The 15842-nt window shown below is 41.5% G+C and overlaps 1 protein-coding gene across 2 annotated transcripts in view; it reads right to left on the bottom strand.

The window, feature by feature from the left end:
* The window catches only part of LOC105668540 (discoidin domain-containing receptor 2-like), a 190689-nt gene that overhangs the window by 140129 nt on the left and 34718 nt on the right, over nt 1-15842 (bottom strand). For both annotated transcript variants that reach the window (XM_012360979.2, XM_012360978.2), the window contains exon 3: nt 8204-8296. In XM_012360979.2, coding sequence (XP_012216402.1) covers nt 8204-8287 — 84 coding nt within the window. In that variant the 5' untranslated portion in view covers nt 8288-8296. The remainder of the gene's footprint in view (nt 1-8203; nt 8297-15842) is intronic.

The raw sequence follows: 15842 nt of genomic DNA, 5'->3' as shown, positions 1-15842 counted from the left end.
ACGAGCCGTCGCCCGTTCCTAAACCCGCCCCCTTTACCCGCAACGCACGTTGCACCGCCATTATCACGAATGACGATGCAGACGCACGTCATTTTATCTCCCGACGCGTCCGGTCCGCTTCTGCATACGCGCGCGCCCGCACGTGTGTGCGCGCGCGAACGGAGCAAAAAAAGAGTTTCTCACCTATACCGGCTGGCACCGTACCGTTCAGAAGTTTATTTAGCCGTCGACTGACACGAAAATCCCGTCGAAGCTTTTATTATGGGCGGTGCCGTCGGACTCGGAAGAGGAAAAAAAATGTCAATCCATCCGGCAGCTTAACGCGGACGCGCGTAGACGGCAGCTACTCGCCCGACATCGCATTAATTGATTTATTTCGCAGCTCCACCGTGGTCTTTGTGCTAATCTTCGACGCTACCTCCCGCATGTGCCGATCCATCGTTCACGTTCCTCGTTCACGAGAGCCAGAAGATGCGGAAGGGTTCGTTGACGCTGAAGATTCATTACGTTTCTAATACAACGGACTAAATGACAGATTAGCGAAGGAGCGAATTTAGGAGCACGCAGAAGGGTATTTCGGGAGAGATATTTGTCTCGGCTGACTTGCACGTATTTGTCTAGAGGAGAGAGTTCGGGAGCTTACATAGGATCCTGTTATGACTGCGTCCCGAAAGTAATATTCTGCGATATTAGCGACAGATTGCGAGAAACATTTATCGCGTCGTAAAGTTTTATAGATACGTTCAACGGATCGGCCGGTATCACGTTTTGGCATCGTCTTTGGTAATCATTAAAAGAATCCCTTAAATTTTAACGATCTAATATCTGTTTCTTCCAGGCGAAACAAATAAGGAAAAAAGAGCCGCACGTGTAAACAAAAAACTATTAATGTTGAAGCCGTAATATGATAGAAGCTAATTCGGCTTCAACTCTTTCCAAGACAAGGATGCTACATTGATTAATATACAATAATTCTTATATTATTTATATAGATATATAATTAATTAATATTTCTATTTAATAAAACTATTTATAAAATTACAAAATTTGCCCATCTTTCATGTAATTACTAAGTTTTACGTTTCTCAAGAATTTAGTGCCAACGTAAGCCACGACAGATTGTTTGACTGCCAATAATTGCTGACATTCTTAGCCGTCCCTTACAATTTCAACTATGAATTCACGAATTGAAGCATCGACATATCTAGACAGACGAAAAAGCATGCACGCGTAGAACGCAGGTATTTAACAGCGTTCGATCAACATTCCGCGGAGTGCGTAGATGCGTGTGCGGCGGCACGCTACGCAATCGTAATCGGCCGCGCTTTATCGGTCGTCAACCGGAAACACGCGTTTACACGGCGCTAAAGGCGACCGCGCGGCGAGAGAACCCTTCTCCGGCGCGCATACATGTCTATCTAAAGCAATCGATAAAATTCCTGAGGATGCTCCGGACTGGCACTCATCGTCTATTTTAAGCGACGAATCGCCACAATCTAGCGATGTATTTCTTAAAATACAAAACCGCATTGTGAATCGGGAAGATTGCAATTTTTGCTAACAATGTACACCTTTCCTAAATCCCATCGATACCATTTCCATAATGTTTGTCGTTTACTAGGTGCGCAATTAAGTTTCCGGGTTTTTTTTTATCAATGCAAAATGGAAAATTTCAAGAGAAATACAAAAAACGGTTTATTCAAAGTATCGTCCCTCGCTAGCTACACATTTTTGCCATCTCTCTGGCAATACATGAATACCGCGACGATAAAACGACGCGTCTTTGCATCGAAACCATTTATCCAATCAGTTTTGCACTTCTTCGAAATTGGCCAAGTGTAGCCCAGCTAAGCCATGTGCCATCGACCGGAACAAGTGATAATTGGAAGGGGCCAGGTCTGGTGAATACAGCGGGTGCGGTAGCAGATCCCATTTCAGCGTTTTGATGGTGTCCTGGACGATGGAAGTGCGATGGCACGGAACGTTGTCGTGCTGCAATATCACTCGTTCGTGTCTCGTGTCCCATTCTGGCCGTTTTTCGAGCAATGCATGGTTCAAATTTATCAGTTGTTGTTGTCTTGTGTTTGCGTATCATTTTCATCCAATAACGCTTGCAGATCGGCGTCCTCAAATGTTTTTGGTCTTCCGGAGCGCTCCTTGTCCTCAGTGTCGAAATCGCCATTTCTAAAGCGTTTAAACCAATCTTCACAAGTAGTTTTCGATTGTGCATGTTCGCCGTAGGCTTTCTCAAGCAAACGGCGTGCTTCAGCTGCATTTTCTTTCAAGTTGAAGCAGAAAAGCAAAGCTTCCCGCAAATGCTGTTTATTTGGCACAAAACTCGACATCTTTATTGTTAGAAAAAATATTTTTGCGTTGCAATATGTGTTGGTATTATGACTGGTTATTGTTGACAGATGTCCAAGTTAATAAAAAAACACAACTTTAGACATGTATATCGACTACATGTATCGTTAGCGCCATTCATGTGTGAAACCCGGAAACTTAGTTGCGCACCTAGTAAAATACAATAGACAGAAGCTTTCAGGACAAAATTCGAATGCACAGTGATTCCGTGAATGAGTTGGTAAACTTGGTTTAACAATAAGAGACCACACAATAAGAAAAAAAAAAGAACAATTTCACAAGTAGTTCGTAGTAACTCGATACTTTGTTTTCGTTCCGAGTGCGGTGGAGTTTGAAGCACAGACCAATAACAGGGCTTTGGACATAGGTCAGAACGATGGTCGAGGAGAGTGGGATAGAAGCGAAAACTCCCGGCATGGAGATAAGTAGGATGCCATATTGATTGCGACTGACTCTCCCGCGTAGTTGGGAGTTCGAAAGTGAGTGAACTAACCACCGCGAGGAGGAGGAAGACGGACAGAGACGGCTAGTTAGAATATATGCACAGTCGTAAGAGAGAGGAGTGAGAGAGAGAGAAGGGGAAAGAAAGAGGACAGACGGACGGACGGATGGACGGAATGAGCGAACGGGCCGAAGGTGAAGGGAACTCGGAGGAGAGAGGCACAGAGAGTGCCGCGCGAATTACCGGATCGATATTAAGTTGCGATAGTTCCCGTTTCGAACTGCAGGGCGCTCGCGTTTGCACCCTTAGCAAGCCACCCTCCCGTATACCTGCGGCTGCACCTGGCGACGACCTGACCCCGCGACCTGTGACCTCTAGACCGGCGAATCCGGATTATATCGCGCGATCGAAACCGACCTCCGTCGCCTTCCAATGTTCGCGCAACAGTTCGCGCGCTACGGCGTGTCGAGACAATTCCGGATTAGCCGGCTAAGGTGATAAATCGTCGGCGATAAATATTCGTTGCAGATGCATTGATTCATGCACTGTTAGATTCTCCACCGCGGCAATAGGCAAAGAAATTTCCGCATCGATTCTTGAATGTGTTGTGTTAATATTAAATTGAGAAACGTTAAGAATTATATCAATAATATGCAATTTTCCATTTTAAGAAGAGTTGTACGATTGCCGTGCGTTACAAATGGAATTAAAACTAAGTAGCCAGCATGCTTTATGCTGACTATATTCGATTCCACCCTCTTTATCTTATGACAACTACATAATAGACAGTCTGAGAGACTTTATCACGCTCGACTGCCACTTTCAAGTTTATTCGTCCGTGTTTCCCTTCGCGAAAAATGCGTTCTAACTGTGAAGCTTAAGCGGTACATTGCCACAGGCAATCGATTGGCAGCGGTATACGCTTGAAAAAGTTTTGAATTTTTCATATAGCAAGTTTCTGGACTAATATTTACTGATTTTTCGGGGTTTTGTCCACATGACAATATGTATCTTTTTACGTAATAAAATACGAATATGAATACAAATATACTTTCAAGCACATAATAGATTTTTTCTATTTCTAAAAAACAAAAAAACAAAAAAAAAAAAACAAATTAAAATTAATAAATAAGATATATTCAATTATATTGTAAGAACACTAAACAGAATAAATTTCTAACTTTACTGCAACAATTACGTGGCTTTCTTTGGCAAAAGCATTTTTAATATACTGCTGACTTAAGATCGAAGCACTCAAGAGGATTCCTGATGGCAGATAAACGTCTGTACGTATTCAGGTGGAACTGCGTGGGAAGTACGAGGTCGTAGGTCAGGGCACGATATCGCTGGACCTTTGATCCCGAAATGGTAGACCCCACGCAGTGCGACTGGCGATTTTCGCCGGATGTTATGGAGATTCGATGGATGGCTGGTAACAGATTGTAACAGCGGACCGTGCTGTCAACGTGAGGTTCCGTGACACTCGCATAACGGAGATACGCTTATCAACTTGCATCATCAAAAGAACGTACCTTAGATAACAATTTATGCGCCGAATTTCTTCGCTTTGTGTTCCATTCCATTTTTCAATCTTTTTCTCTTTTGTAATTTATGTATTTGCAAAAATTTTACGCTGATATTTAAAGTTTGCTTTAAACAATCCATAATTTGTGACAAAATTCGAAATAACAATCTATTTATAATTTTATTGCATAAAAAAGAAGAAAAGAAAAATCAGAAACATAAAATGTATATACAAGAATAAATAAAAAAAAGTAAAAAAACATTTTTGATTCGCAAATCAATATTGTTCTCTATTTCTGATATGTATGTATTCCGATTTGTTGAATATATTACATAGAGAAATAAAATTATAAATATAGAATTTTATCTAGAATTTTGTCGGAAATTGTAAATCTAAAATTACAAGTTTAAAGTAGAGTTTTATAAATAACCGAAGAAGAACGCTATAACAAGCGGCTATAGAATGATCGTTTTCTCAGATTTACTATAGTTTTTAGATGCAAGAATTACAGTCGGTTTTTAGGTCGCTCTTGATAGACATCTCACTGTGCGACGTAGCGTAGGCGTAACTTGTTAACTATAACCGCGGATATCAACTTGCTATGCCAGCAGAGTACACTAGAGCTCAAAACACGATATTGAATGGCATCAACAATCGGTACAATCTCACGCTCCGCTCAATGTCTTTCGTCTTTCAGCACCCACGTCAGCCGCAATTAGCGCTTGACTGGCGCGTTCAACGAGCGTCACCAACATCCACGCGCTCACAGACGAACGGCTTGTCGTTTTCAATCCTCGTTTTCTCTCATTCAACGTTTTAATCTCCTCCGCGCGCACGCGGAGAGATATCGAATAAATTCGTAACGCTACACTCGGGAATCCGCGCCGGTCCAAACGTCGCTCGCGCACAGATGTGAATTATCAACGATCCACCGGCTTAGACGGGCCCCGAACGCGACGAAACTGCGCTACGTGGAAGTGCCGACGTGGCGGAAAAAATTACGGGGAAAACGATCAGAAGAGGTCACTGCTTCCTGGAGGGCTGCCTTCTACCTCGTCGACGCTTCCTGTGTTTACACTGCGCCGTTCTGACGTCTCTCTCTCGTCGGCCCTCAAACGTGGACGCCGCGCTGACAACTTGTCAGTAGGCTTCTTGTGGATGTTTTCTGACGCAGGACACATGGTGTCCGTACGTCGTCGCAGACTAAACTTATATAAAGACCGGCACACTTCACTGCCCCTCGTCCTCTTTCGACTAACCACCGGTTCGCCGTTTACTCTCATGTATCTTTTGGCAAACCGAGAATTCGTCCGTGGAATTATTTTAAACGAGAATTAAACGAGAATTATTTCGTGAGATTTTCACGGAAACGGATGTGCTGTGCCTCTGTATTTCTGCGATGTAATATAATCACACTCGACGAGTGAAAGTGTCCCGCTGCAGAGATGATCGTCATAGCGGAAGTTTACTTTATCAAGTTTACACTAACAAGTTTGTTATGTCAAGTTTACATTAATCTTTTGTAACGAGTTAATCGTGCCACAAATATTATGATTCGTAACTTTGCCTGCTTTTCGTTCTCGTGTCAATTTCAATAAGATAAAAGCCTAACCAACGTCCTTTGAAATTACAAAGTAAAAATTAATGAGTGTAAAATAAGTTATTTTTAATATCAAGTGTAAGTATACTTAAAGATAAATGAGCGAAGATTTTGTTAAAAATTTCTTCAACAGCTTTAATCTATATTTGTATTTTTTTTTTTACTTCTTCAAACCGTTAAAGCTTACTTATCTGGAGAAAATAACGATTTCAGCTCCTCTACACTTCCTAGTATCTTGAATAATGCTGAAGTTATTTCTCCGAACGATGAGGAAAAGAGCCAGCATAAACTTATGTTAAATTCGTTAAAAATTTACACGGCTATCAAGGCGAGCACCCAGTGCTATTTACGTCCACTCCCCTTCGCCCTTCCCTATTCTACGTACGAAACTCGGCGGAGGAACGAAAAAAATTTTAATCGAGAAACTTTCCTGAGCAGTACGAACAGGGTATTCGCTGGAGATCGTCCTCCGAGCTTCAGATAATACAGTGGCTAGCTTTATGCTTGAAGGAAGAAAGCATCTTCGACTCTAAATTACTGATAATTATATGAACACGGCAAATTATACGTTAGCTAAAACTTTAAAGTACATAAAAATGTTCTCAATAGAAAGTACTCTGACGTATTTTTAAGCGGCTTTGCATGTAAAGTCTTAAGAAAATTCTATTACAGATGTCTTGCGTAGCAATATCAATAATGGGAAAATAGTTTCAATATATTGTATATAATTAATGTGAATATATAAGAAAAATGTTAATACGGAACTCGATTGAAGGCAATTCCAATTTCAATCATTTTCATCTGCGGTAGATAAATTGTCATTCTTTATCTACAAAAAGAATGCTGCTTAATAAGCAGTTATATCTCATTTTTATATGTGGCACGTGTACAACCAACGGAATCGGGCAGACAAAAGTTGGGCTGACTTTGCGCGGTTAATTGGAGTAATTTGCAGAGGACTGATGTAAACGCCACGTCATTATGACGGTTATGACTAAAGACCCCTGACGTATTACGGCGTTCCACGCACAATAGCGAGACCAGAGATTCGCATTATACCGCTCTGGCTCCATTCGTGCGCTAGCGTTCCATCTGTGCGTCTTCCATGTGATCACCAACGCATATATGGTTTATTCTGTGCGCTTCTGTATTCAGGTATTCTATTTGAATGGAATAGTACGCCCGTAATAGGCATGCTCGAAACAAGAACAATATTGTCGATGTTTCATGTAAACACAAGTAAATGAACTGTATATAAATTAAAAAGTTCTCTTGAAGAGATGTTTCCAATTAAAAATATATAATACGAGTAATAAATGTAAAAAAACAAGTAATTAATTTTTTCCTTGCCATACAAGAGAAATGATTATTTACATTAATTAATTTTATAATATTTAAGTAGATGGAAATTCACTTCATACGATATGTTGATTTTGTTGCACAGAAATGTTTGCTTTAAAAAAAGAATATAATACTATTACTGTATATATAACAGTTTCACAAAAGTATTTTAGATAGCGTAAGAGATCTAATCGATTTTCTGGATATATGATCGGTCTGCCGTATTTCAATTTACGCACAATGGTGTAACCGCAAATTCGTATTGTACCAGGCCGGCTTGAATCGAACGCGAATATTCCATCTGTACGTCTTCCACGTGACGAGCTACCCACGGTAATTGAGGTTTATGGAAATGGGCAGTGGTACTGTTCCTCGCTGCGTTGGATAGCACTTTCCAATTAATATTTTCGAGTAAACAAATAACTAATTAATTTGTGTTAAACTTTGACAACCCAAAAATTAATTATAAACGCGAAACATGTAAATGCATCATTTCTCTGTACGACTGTCATTAAATAAATAATATATAGAGAATGTGTGCGAATAATAGAACATATATCTATCATAATTCATCGTGAGAGGGAGATTAATGACCGGCAAAATGAAATGTCTAATAACCTCGGCATACTTTCTGAATCCGTGCAGGGATTTGTATGCCACGTTTCGCACGGTGAAATCGATTTCTAGACGATGCACGATCTAACTGGTGGCGCACAATGAACGTGATTTACGCGCAGCGCTATAGCTACACTTGACCGTTGAATTAAACATAATAAATAGATAGGTCGGTATCTAGGGGAGGAGAGAGATTTTGAGCTGGTGTTAGCACCCTTCGGAAAGTAATCGTGCCTGCCGCGATACCCCCTTCATTAATTACGGCTACGAGGGGGCAATATGCCAGGAATCTTGGGTACTTTAGTACAATACTCACCGGGGGGCTCACACATCTGCCAAAGTCTTTTCGGGGCGGATGATGGATCTTCGCAAAATCAGGCTGGCCAAGGCAATCCTGCATTATGGTGTCCTAAAAAAAAAATTATATAATATATTAGTATACAATTTGCGTGCGCAAAAATTTGATTTGTCGATACACTCTGCTACAAATGATCAACAACATATTCCTCGTGTACGTAATTGCGTAAATTCATTAATCAAGAAGCGAGAGGCAACGTCAAACATTAAATTATTCGAAACGTTCCTCATCCTATTGTTATTGTTTGCCGCCAAGTACTTCACTTATAGCGCAACGCAACTAACCAACTTGCGACAGTTTGCTAAACACTCGCGCGACATTGCTGAAATTCGAGACTTAATTACGAGAAAACGGCGAGTTTATACGCTCCGACGTGCTCGAACGGGACCCCGCGCTTTCTGTCCCAGGTGGAAATACAGACTGGTTCCGCGCCAATGGGCATTATACGGGACCTGACAGTCAGGCCGCGGCGTGTTGCAGTGATTAATGCTAACTGCGAGCTATCCCTCCTCCGGACTATTGCCATCCACCCTCTCGCTCGCCGGTAACAGATGTACCCCCTATTAATCAATCCGGTCCTCCGTTCCTGCCCTCCCAGTATCGTCGGCGGCCGGGTCTAGTCTCTCATATCATCGCTCAACCCTTCTCGCCCTTTGCGTGACGCCATATAGTTCACCACGAACGTGTGTTCCACGTCCGATATCTCCGGTTTGATACGCTCTTGAGATGACCACCCACATCTAGATTCCTACGAAGTATATTGCCCTGAAGCTCTAAGATCGGTATGGATATCGATAATCTTGTCAAAGTATCGCATACCGTCAAACAAGAGAGATATTTTAACCATTTGCGTACCAAGCGGTCGTGCTTCTTCTCTTTTATGTTAAAAAAAATGCCAGGAAGCGTCCGTTGATTTTTAGGATATTAATTTTTTAATTATATAAAAAAATTAAGAATACAGTAAATTGTTTCCTAGAAACTCGCTTCAAAACTAAACTGAGCAGTGAGGCAAGAAAAGGGCGCGCGATAGCGCTTGTTGGCATTTTTCGACGTGAATGGAAAAAGCATGATCATGCTGCTTGGCACTTTTTGCACGCATTCTTACGACCGCTCTTTCAGCACTTGAACAGTGTATATTCCTCCATTTTTTCGTAAATTGTTCACAGAAAAAACGACGGAGACGCTAAAGAAAATTTAGCGACACTCGAATGACAAAAATTCAGATATAGCTGAATAATGTATTTAAAATTGCATATTTAGAGCAGCAATATCAAATGCGAGTTAATAACATTTCGTATACAATTTGTCTCCGCGCGGCATACAACTGTTATAATTCTCTTTGCGTAGCTCCCGCTTGTGAACTACTCGTGAATATATCATCCGCCCGAGGACGAGAGCAGACTAAAAGCAACGTTTCCAAATTTTCATTTGCATTCTGAGGCGCATAACTCCGTTTCATCTTGCCACAGAACGTTGGAGCAGAACGTTGACTCGGATCGAAGGAGACCTCGAAGCATGGCGAAGGTACGCGTAAAGTGAAACAGGAGGAATTTCTATCTTTTGCCCTTCAACCCTTGATTACATCTCACTTTCGCAAATCGCTTTCTTCTCAATTTCAGGTACCGCCAGGCTCTCCCCATTAAATTAATTAATAAAATAATCATTAAAACGTAATTCGACCGTCGGCCATTAAGATTAAGGAAATCCGGTCGAGGTACGCCGGATCGATTATATGCCTCGTAAGACGAGGGTTGCGCATTACGCCACCACACTTTTAACAACAATACGACCGTGTTTGCGCTGAGTAGTCCGGCTATAACGGGCATGACATCACCGTCAACAATGCGTGTCTTTCATTCCGTTCACGCCTCACCCTGATGATAATAAATGCCCACGATTAATTGAATAATGGAAAGGACGTAATGAGCCGACACGAAAGGGTCCCAGGGCTTGTGGAACGCGTTTTTCGCTTTAGGACCGTGCCAAGTGCAACCGCGAAACGGTATACGGCCACCCCAGTCGCCGTCCCCCAACCAGTCGCAATATTTTTCGCGTCCATTAAGCGCGACCTCACGGTGGGGTGATACTTTTTAAGTAGAGGGTGAAAAGAAACGTCTTATGGCTCTAAACCTTTCCTCGGGCATCGACTCGTCTCGCTACGACTCCGTTCGTTCCCGCGACCCTATCGCATTTCTTATTTCAAGCGTCGTTAGTTAAGATAAATTCGCTCCAAGTTATTACGGATTATTGTGCCGCAAAATTGCGCGATGAAAATGTTGCAGTGTTCCCGTAGAAGCCATCATTCAGTAAGCAAAAGAGGCGAAAACAAAAGTTTTATCAGATCAATTTCAGCGTATGCATATATCACGGCTCTGTCAATAGCATTTCGACAAGCTGGACAGCACGTTTGCTCAAATCGGATGTCGATTATATAATCCAACTTTTTGTCACATAAACGGCAATTTCTAAATAAGTTAATAAAATCAGTTAATCATTTTTAAAATCGCATAAAGTTTATAAAACAATAACAATACGCATGCTTTAAATTTATCTTTAATGTGCTTGTAATTAGTTATTAACAAATAAGAATATCACATTCATCTTTGTCAATCCCTGCAGGGAACTTTATCGCAGGAAGTCCCAAACTTTCGCGATACTTAAAAAATATAATCACGCGACATTCTTACGATGCGTCAGTGCGGAGATAATTAATTGGAAATTAGTGGAGGGTGGAAACGGCGGCTTAATCTGATATAAGCCACTCGGCGAAACCTCGCAGGAGGCCTTCCGTTCTTCACCCATGGTCGCTCGTCAAGAGGCGCGACTCGTAGGCGGGGTCGGGCGCTCGGGGAAAGAGGAAGAAGAGGGAAGCCTGGAAAAGTTTTGAAATTCCGGCCGTGGAGCCGCGCGGCGGAGGAATTGATTACGCAGCGACGTGGCTCGCGATAAATGGTAGTTAGCGGGGGTGCTGCTCGGGGTAGATAGCGCACTGGCATATACCAACGAAGCTAGGTGCACGAATTCTTTACAACTGTTTGCCGGTGGCGGTTGCGCCTTGCATCCCCGTCGACGAGATAGAACACGCAGAGTCGTCGCCGCGTTACGTGGCCGCAGCCGACCCTCCTCGTTGCAAGGAGAGCTTACCGTCCAGACGTATCGACATGCTCTCTTCTGCGATCCGTCGCATCCCTCCATCCCTTCATCGAAATCACCCTACTGATTTTCATCACCCTGCAACGCCTGCGATCATTTCCGACAATTACCGCTTGATACGATGAAATTTGAGAAGGCTCGAAACGCATGTGATTAAAAGTTGCAAACCTTATCTTCCGAAATAATCTTAGGGGATTTTCGTGTGAAGTTATCGATAAGATTGTAAAAAAATGCTATTAAAAATTTAAAAAAGAAAAACGTTAGTCAATCTTGATATAACAGATTTTAATATAATCATGGCGTGCACAATTCTAGAAGTGGTGCAGGTGCAAAACTGCGATGCAAATAGTATCATTTCTTGAAGGGTCTGTGGCAGACGATGTATTTTTACGATATAAGCCGGCATCTAGCTATGATATTCAATTTTCTGAAACGCTTGCGATGGAAGGCTATCCAAACAAAACTATTCGTCTGTAAAATATTCTCTATCTTTTCTTCCTTCAAACACATAGTGCATGATATCTAAGGAACAAGCGACGTCGCTGGTTGATCGATTACAAAATGACATCTTACAGTAAATAACTTTATGAAAACTTTGCTATTGTAACATAGTTGACGTCGGAGATAAAGGTATTGTCGCCTTCATTCTCGTAACGAAAGGGGACATCAAAGTAAGGCGACCGAGATATGCTAGCGCTGTGGATGCACCGGTAATGGCCCTAATCCCGACGTAATTACTCCCGTAATTACGCAAATTCAATTTGTATGAAGCCCCTGCTTCGGGTAACCCATATATCTCTGGGACACGACCATCTACCCATCTGGTCGTCGGAGGATTTCCAAATCATAGATTCGCCGTTAGAACGCGTAATGGAAAAGAGGAAAAGAGAGGAGCAATTGTGCAGCGGTCGAGCGAGCTCGAAGGGCGAGCACGAGAAGGATGGCAAAGGTGGAGAATGGCTGAAAGAGGTAAGAGAGAGAACGTTAATGGGCACGGAGAATGCGGTTTCAATTATTGTCGGCGGCGGGTCCGAGTAGCCGTTTACATACGCGATACCAGCTTCACCAGAATTATTCGCGCAGTTCGTTGGGCGCGTCCCCGATTGCATAGTCCTCAATTTTCGCCAGGGGTTCAGACTCGCGTGCGCGCACGCGCATTATGCAAAAATACGCATTCACCGTTACATTTATATTCCGCATTTTGTGTCGGAAAAGTTTAAAGTGTGCATCAATATTTATGGTAAAAAATTAAAATATTAGAAATGTGAATTTATACATATAGTGCGAATATATGATTATTATAATGAATTCCTTTGGACAAGAATTCATAAAATAATGTTTGCTACTAATTTATATGTACATCGCAAGATTTTTTAATGGAAAAATATTTGTTTGCGACGGAAGAAGATACATAAAGAGAAAAAAATGCAAACAAAAGTAAAAAATTTGTAGGAATTTTTGCTCGTTGTTCCAAGTTTACTTCACTGTCCTGGCGGTCATCCAAAAGTCTCTGCGAAAACTACCCAAGACTGGCAGCGTCTTCCGGCACTTAGTTAACCACCCTATCCACTTGGAACAAAATAATTGGTGACTGGAGAAAATTGTTACGCGGTAGAGTGAGTAAGCACAGTCAATTTATTATCAAGCTGATTCAAAGACAATCTATCAGCTGGCTAATCGTCCGTCGAACAGTCGTGATGTCTCATAGTGTCGGAAGCTATAAATTCTTAATACTTGTTCGACAAATGTATTTAAAATAAATTATCAAGTGCTTTACAACAGATTAAAGTAATATGCATGTAATTCCATAGCGGAACGCTATGTGAATATGCATATATTAATTATAGAAATGTATATCATTCAATTTCCGGTTGTATAATATTTTTAATACCTCTGAAAGATGCTTTTATAAAAATTTGAGTATAATGCGCGTCGCATGGCATGACGTACATTTGTGACGGCAGATCAAGGAGGCGTATCTTTAGAAATGATAGATCGCCCGTCGTAACTTGCCGCTTTCCTTACATAATGCACAATACAATATAAATCCAATAATTAATGACGACGATTAGCTTGCGCAGATTTGCGCACAGTTGTGCGACATTGTGCCAAAACCTCTTTGGTCGGACAATGTTTGTCTACGCCGCAATTTTAGCATAGAAGACGTCGCGTTTCTGAAATACTCAAGTGAATACAGTATGCTTTTAGTGTTACTACTTTTCTAATGCTTTTGTGTCGCGGTATTCGCAGGGACCACCCTCTGCGTGGATTATAGATAGGATTATTCATAAATCACTTTCCGTGGTGTGAAAGGCAATCCCCGAGCATATTGCGGGGGACTAATGACGATTTATCAATTATCGGATCGATTGGTCGCATAATCAAAATCAGAGCTTTGCGAAGCGAAATTGATTCTATGCAAATTGCGTCTTTATTCGAGCCGGATATTATCGACCATCATAAATATTCTCTCCACCTGTGTGCTTGCTGCTATGTGCAGTCGCTTACACAAGTTGGAAATCATGATTTTAACAAAATATGTATTTCTTTACTACAATCGATTGCAATAAGAAATTTGGAATAGATATTAAATTAATTTGACATAAATTATTTCAAAAGTCTAATAATTATATCACGCTGCTATTTAAAGATTTCAGAAAATTTAAAGACTAATTATTTATCTAAGAGCGGTTTAAATAAACAAAATTTCCTTTTACACGCAGCTTCGATCAACCGTTATTGTCTCGCAGATCAATCGGCGTGGCCATTGTGAGCACGGAGCAACCAATTCGTAAAGTACAATTCGGAATGTGGGGTTCCATTCTTCATGGACAAATGGGCATGGTTTTTGCGAACGAAGTTCGAGATATCGTTTCGGCCGTCCTCTCTCTCTCCTCATCCCCCCAGAACCACGTCGTACTCGTAGCAATTACGTAATCGACCTTTGGCCCATTCCAATCCATTAAATCACGAAGGGATGCGCGAATCCAAAGAGCGCCGATCCAGGTTCGACCGCCTGCGACCGAGCATATGTCTCGATTTTGTGCCCGAAAGTAGACGAAGTAGATCTTTCGTGACATATCGCGCGTGAAGTGGATTAATCACTTGTTTGTGGAATAAACGAGAAATGTCCGACAATAGTGTTTAGCATATGAGTTATCGGCTACATTATATTTTTTAAATGCTTATTTAGGTAAAGCATTTGACAAAGCATTTTATGCAAAAATAAATTAGATATTAATAATTGTCGTATGATTCTATGTAGCGGAGAGCTCCGCCGGATTTTTTTCTAGTTTAAGAGCCTCACGAATTCAATCTTGAAAATAAATTTATCTTAAGGATCTTCGCATAGCTTCTCTGCGCAAACCGCCACTTCTGTTGGTACAGCGCGCGGATAAGCTCTTGTGTATGAGATATCTCCAGCTTAGACGTAAGTACTGGCGCACATGTGCGCGATATCCAGCAGCGATCGCGGGATAAAGGCTCATACGCATAATCCTTACGGATCTGCGGATAACAGATAGAGGCAGAACCAAATGACGAATCCAACGACCATCGATTATTCTCCCCTCGTGTAAGCCGTACGTCGACCGTAATCGATGCAATATTAATAAACCGCGATTAGCATGTGCGAAAAATGGATCGCGCGCCGATCGCCCATGTGATTAATGATCCCGTGCCGGCGATATACCATTAATACCTCGCGCTGCCTTCCGAGCGCAGTGAATCGTCGAATCGTAAAATTAATAAATGATTCCTATCGGCGTATACGTTGATACTCACGACCGATCATCGAGAGTGAATTGATATCATGTACGTTACGCTAAACGGAACATTGATTGACGTATAATGGTTGAGGTATTTACCTTCGTACGAGATATTTTCGTATAAATAACATTGATTTTAATGATATCGAGAATATCCCCGATGTTGAATTATATAAAACTTTATATCATTTTATTATGAACGGAAACGTTTTTATATATTATTCGTCAATAAATTCACATAATTTAAAATCGACAATACAAAAATCTAATTAATACTTAAGCGACTACGTTTAAGCGCTTTTCATAATTTTGAAATCCTCCGTTTTAACAGCACAATGCACATGATTTATATAATATGTATCTTCGACGTATACATAAATCAAGAAGAGAACAAGCACGTACTTGGCAAAATGGATGCTTCATGTTTCCATTGCATCGCGTGCGACTAACTGCACGTATTCTCGGATATTCGGGAAACAAGTTCGCCCGTATAGCGCATAGAGGCAACAATAGCGGGCTTAATAGTGGCCCATGGCCCTAAACCATTGGTAGACTCGCATAATCCGGCTGGATAACAATTACAGTAGTGACCCGCCCGCGGTGTATAGAGAAACGGAGAAACAATGCCGCGACAGTGACAGAGGTCGCATTAGATGGGAAAGCTGGATATGACGAAT

This window comes from Linepithema humile, chromosome 1 (assembly GCF_040581485.1).
Source record: "Linepithema humile isolate Giens D197 chromosome 1, Lhum_UNIL_v1.0, whole genome shotgun sequence".
NCBI classification, from domain to species: Eukaryota; Metazoa; Arthropoda; class Insecta; order Hymenoptera; family Formicidae; genus Linepithema; species Linepithema humile.
The sequence above is the reverse complement of the archived record's forward strand: the minus strand, read 5'-3'. Positions and strand labels throughout refer to the sequence as shown.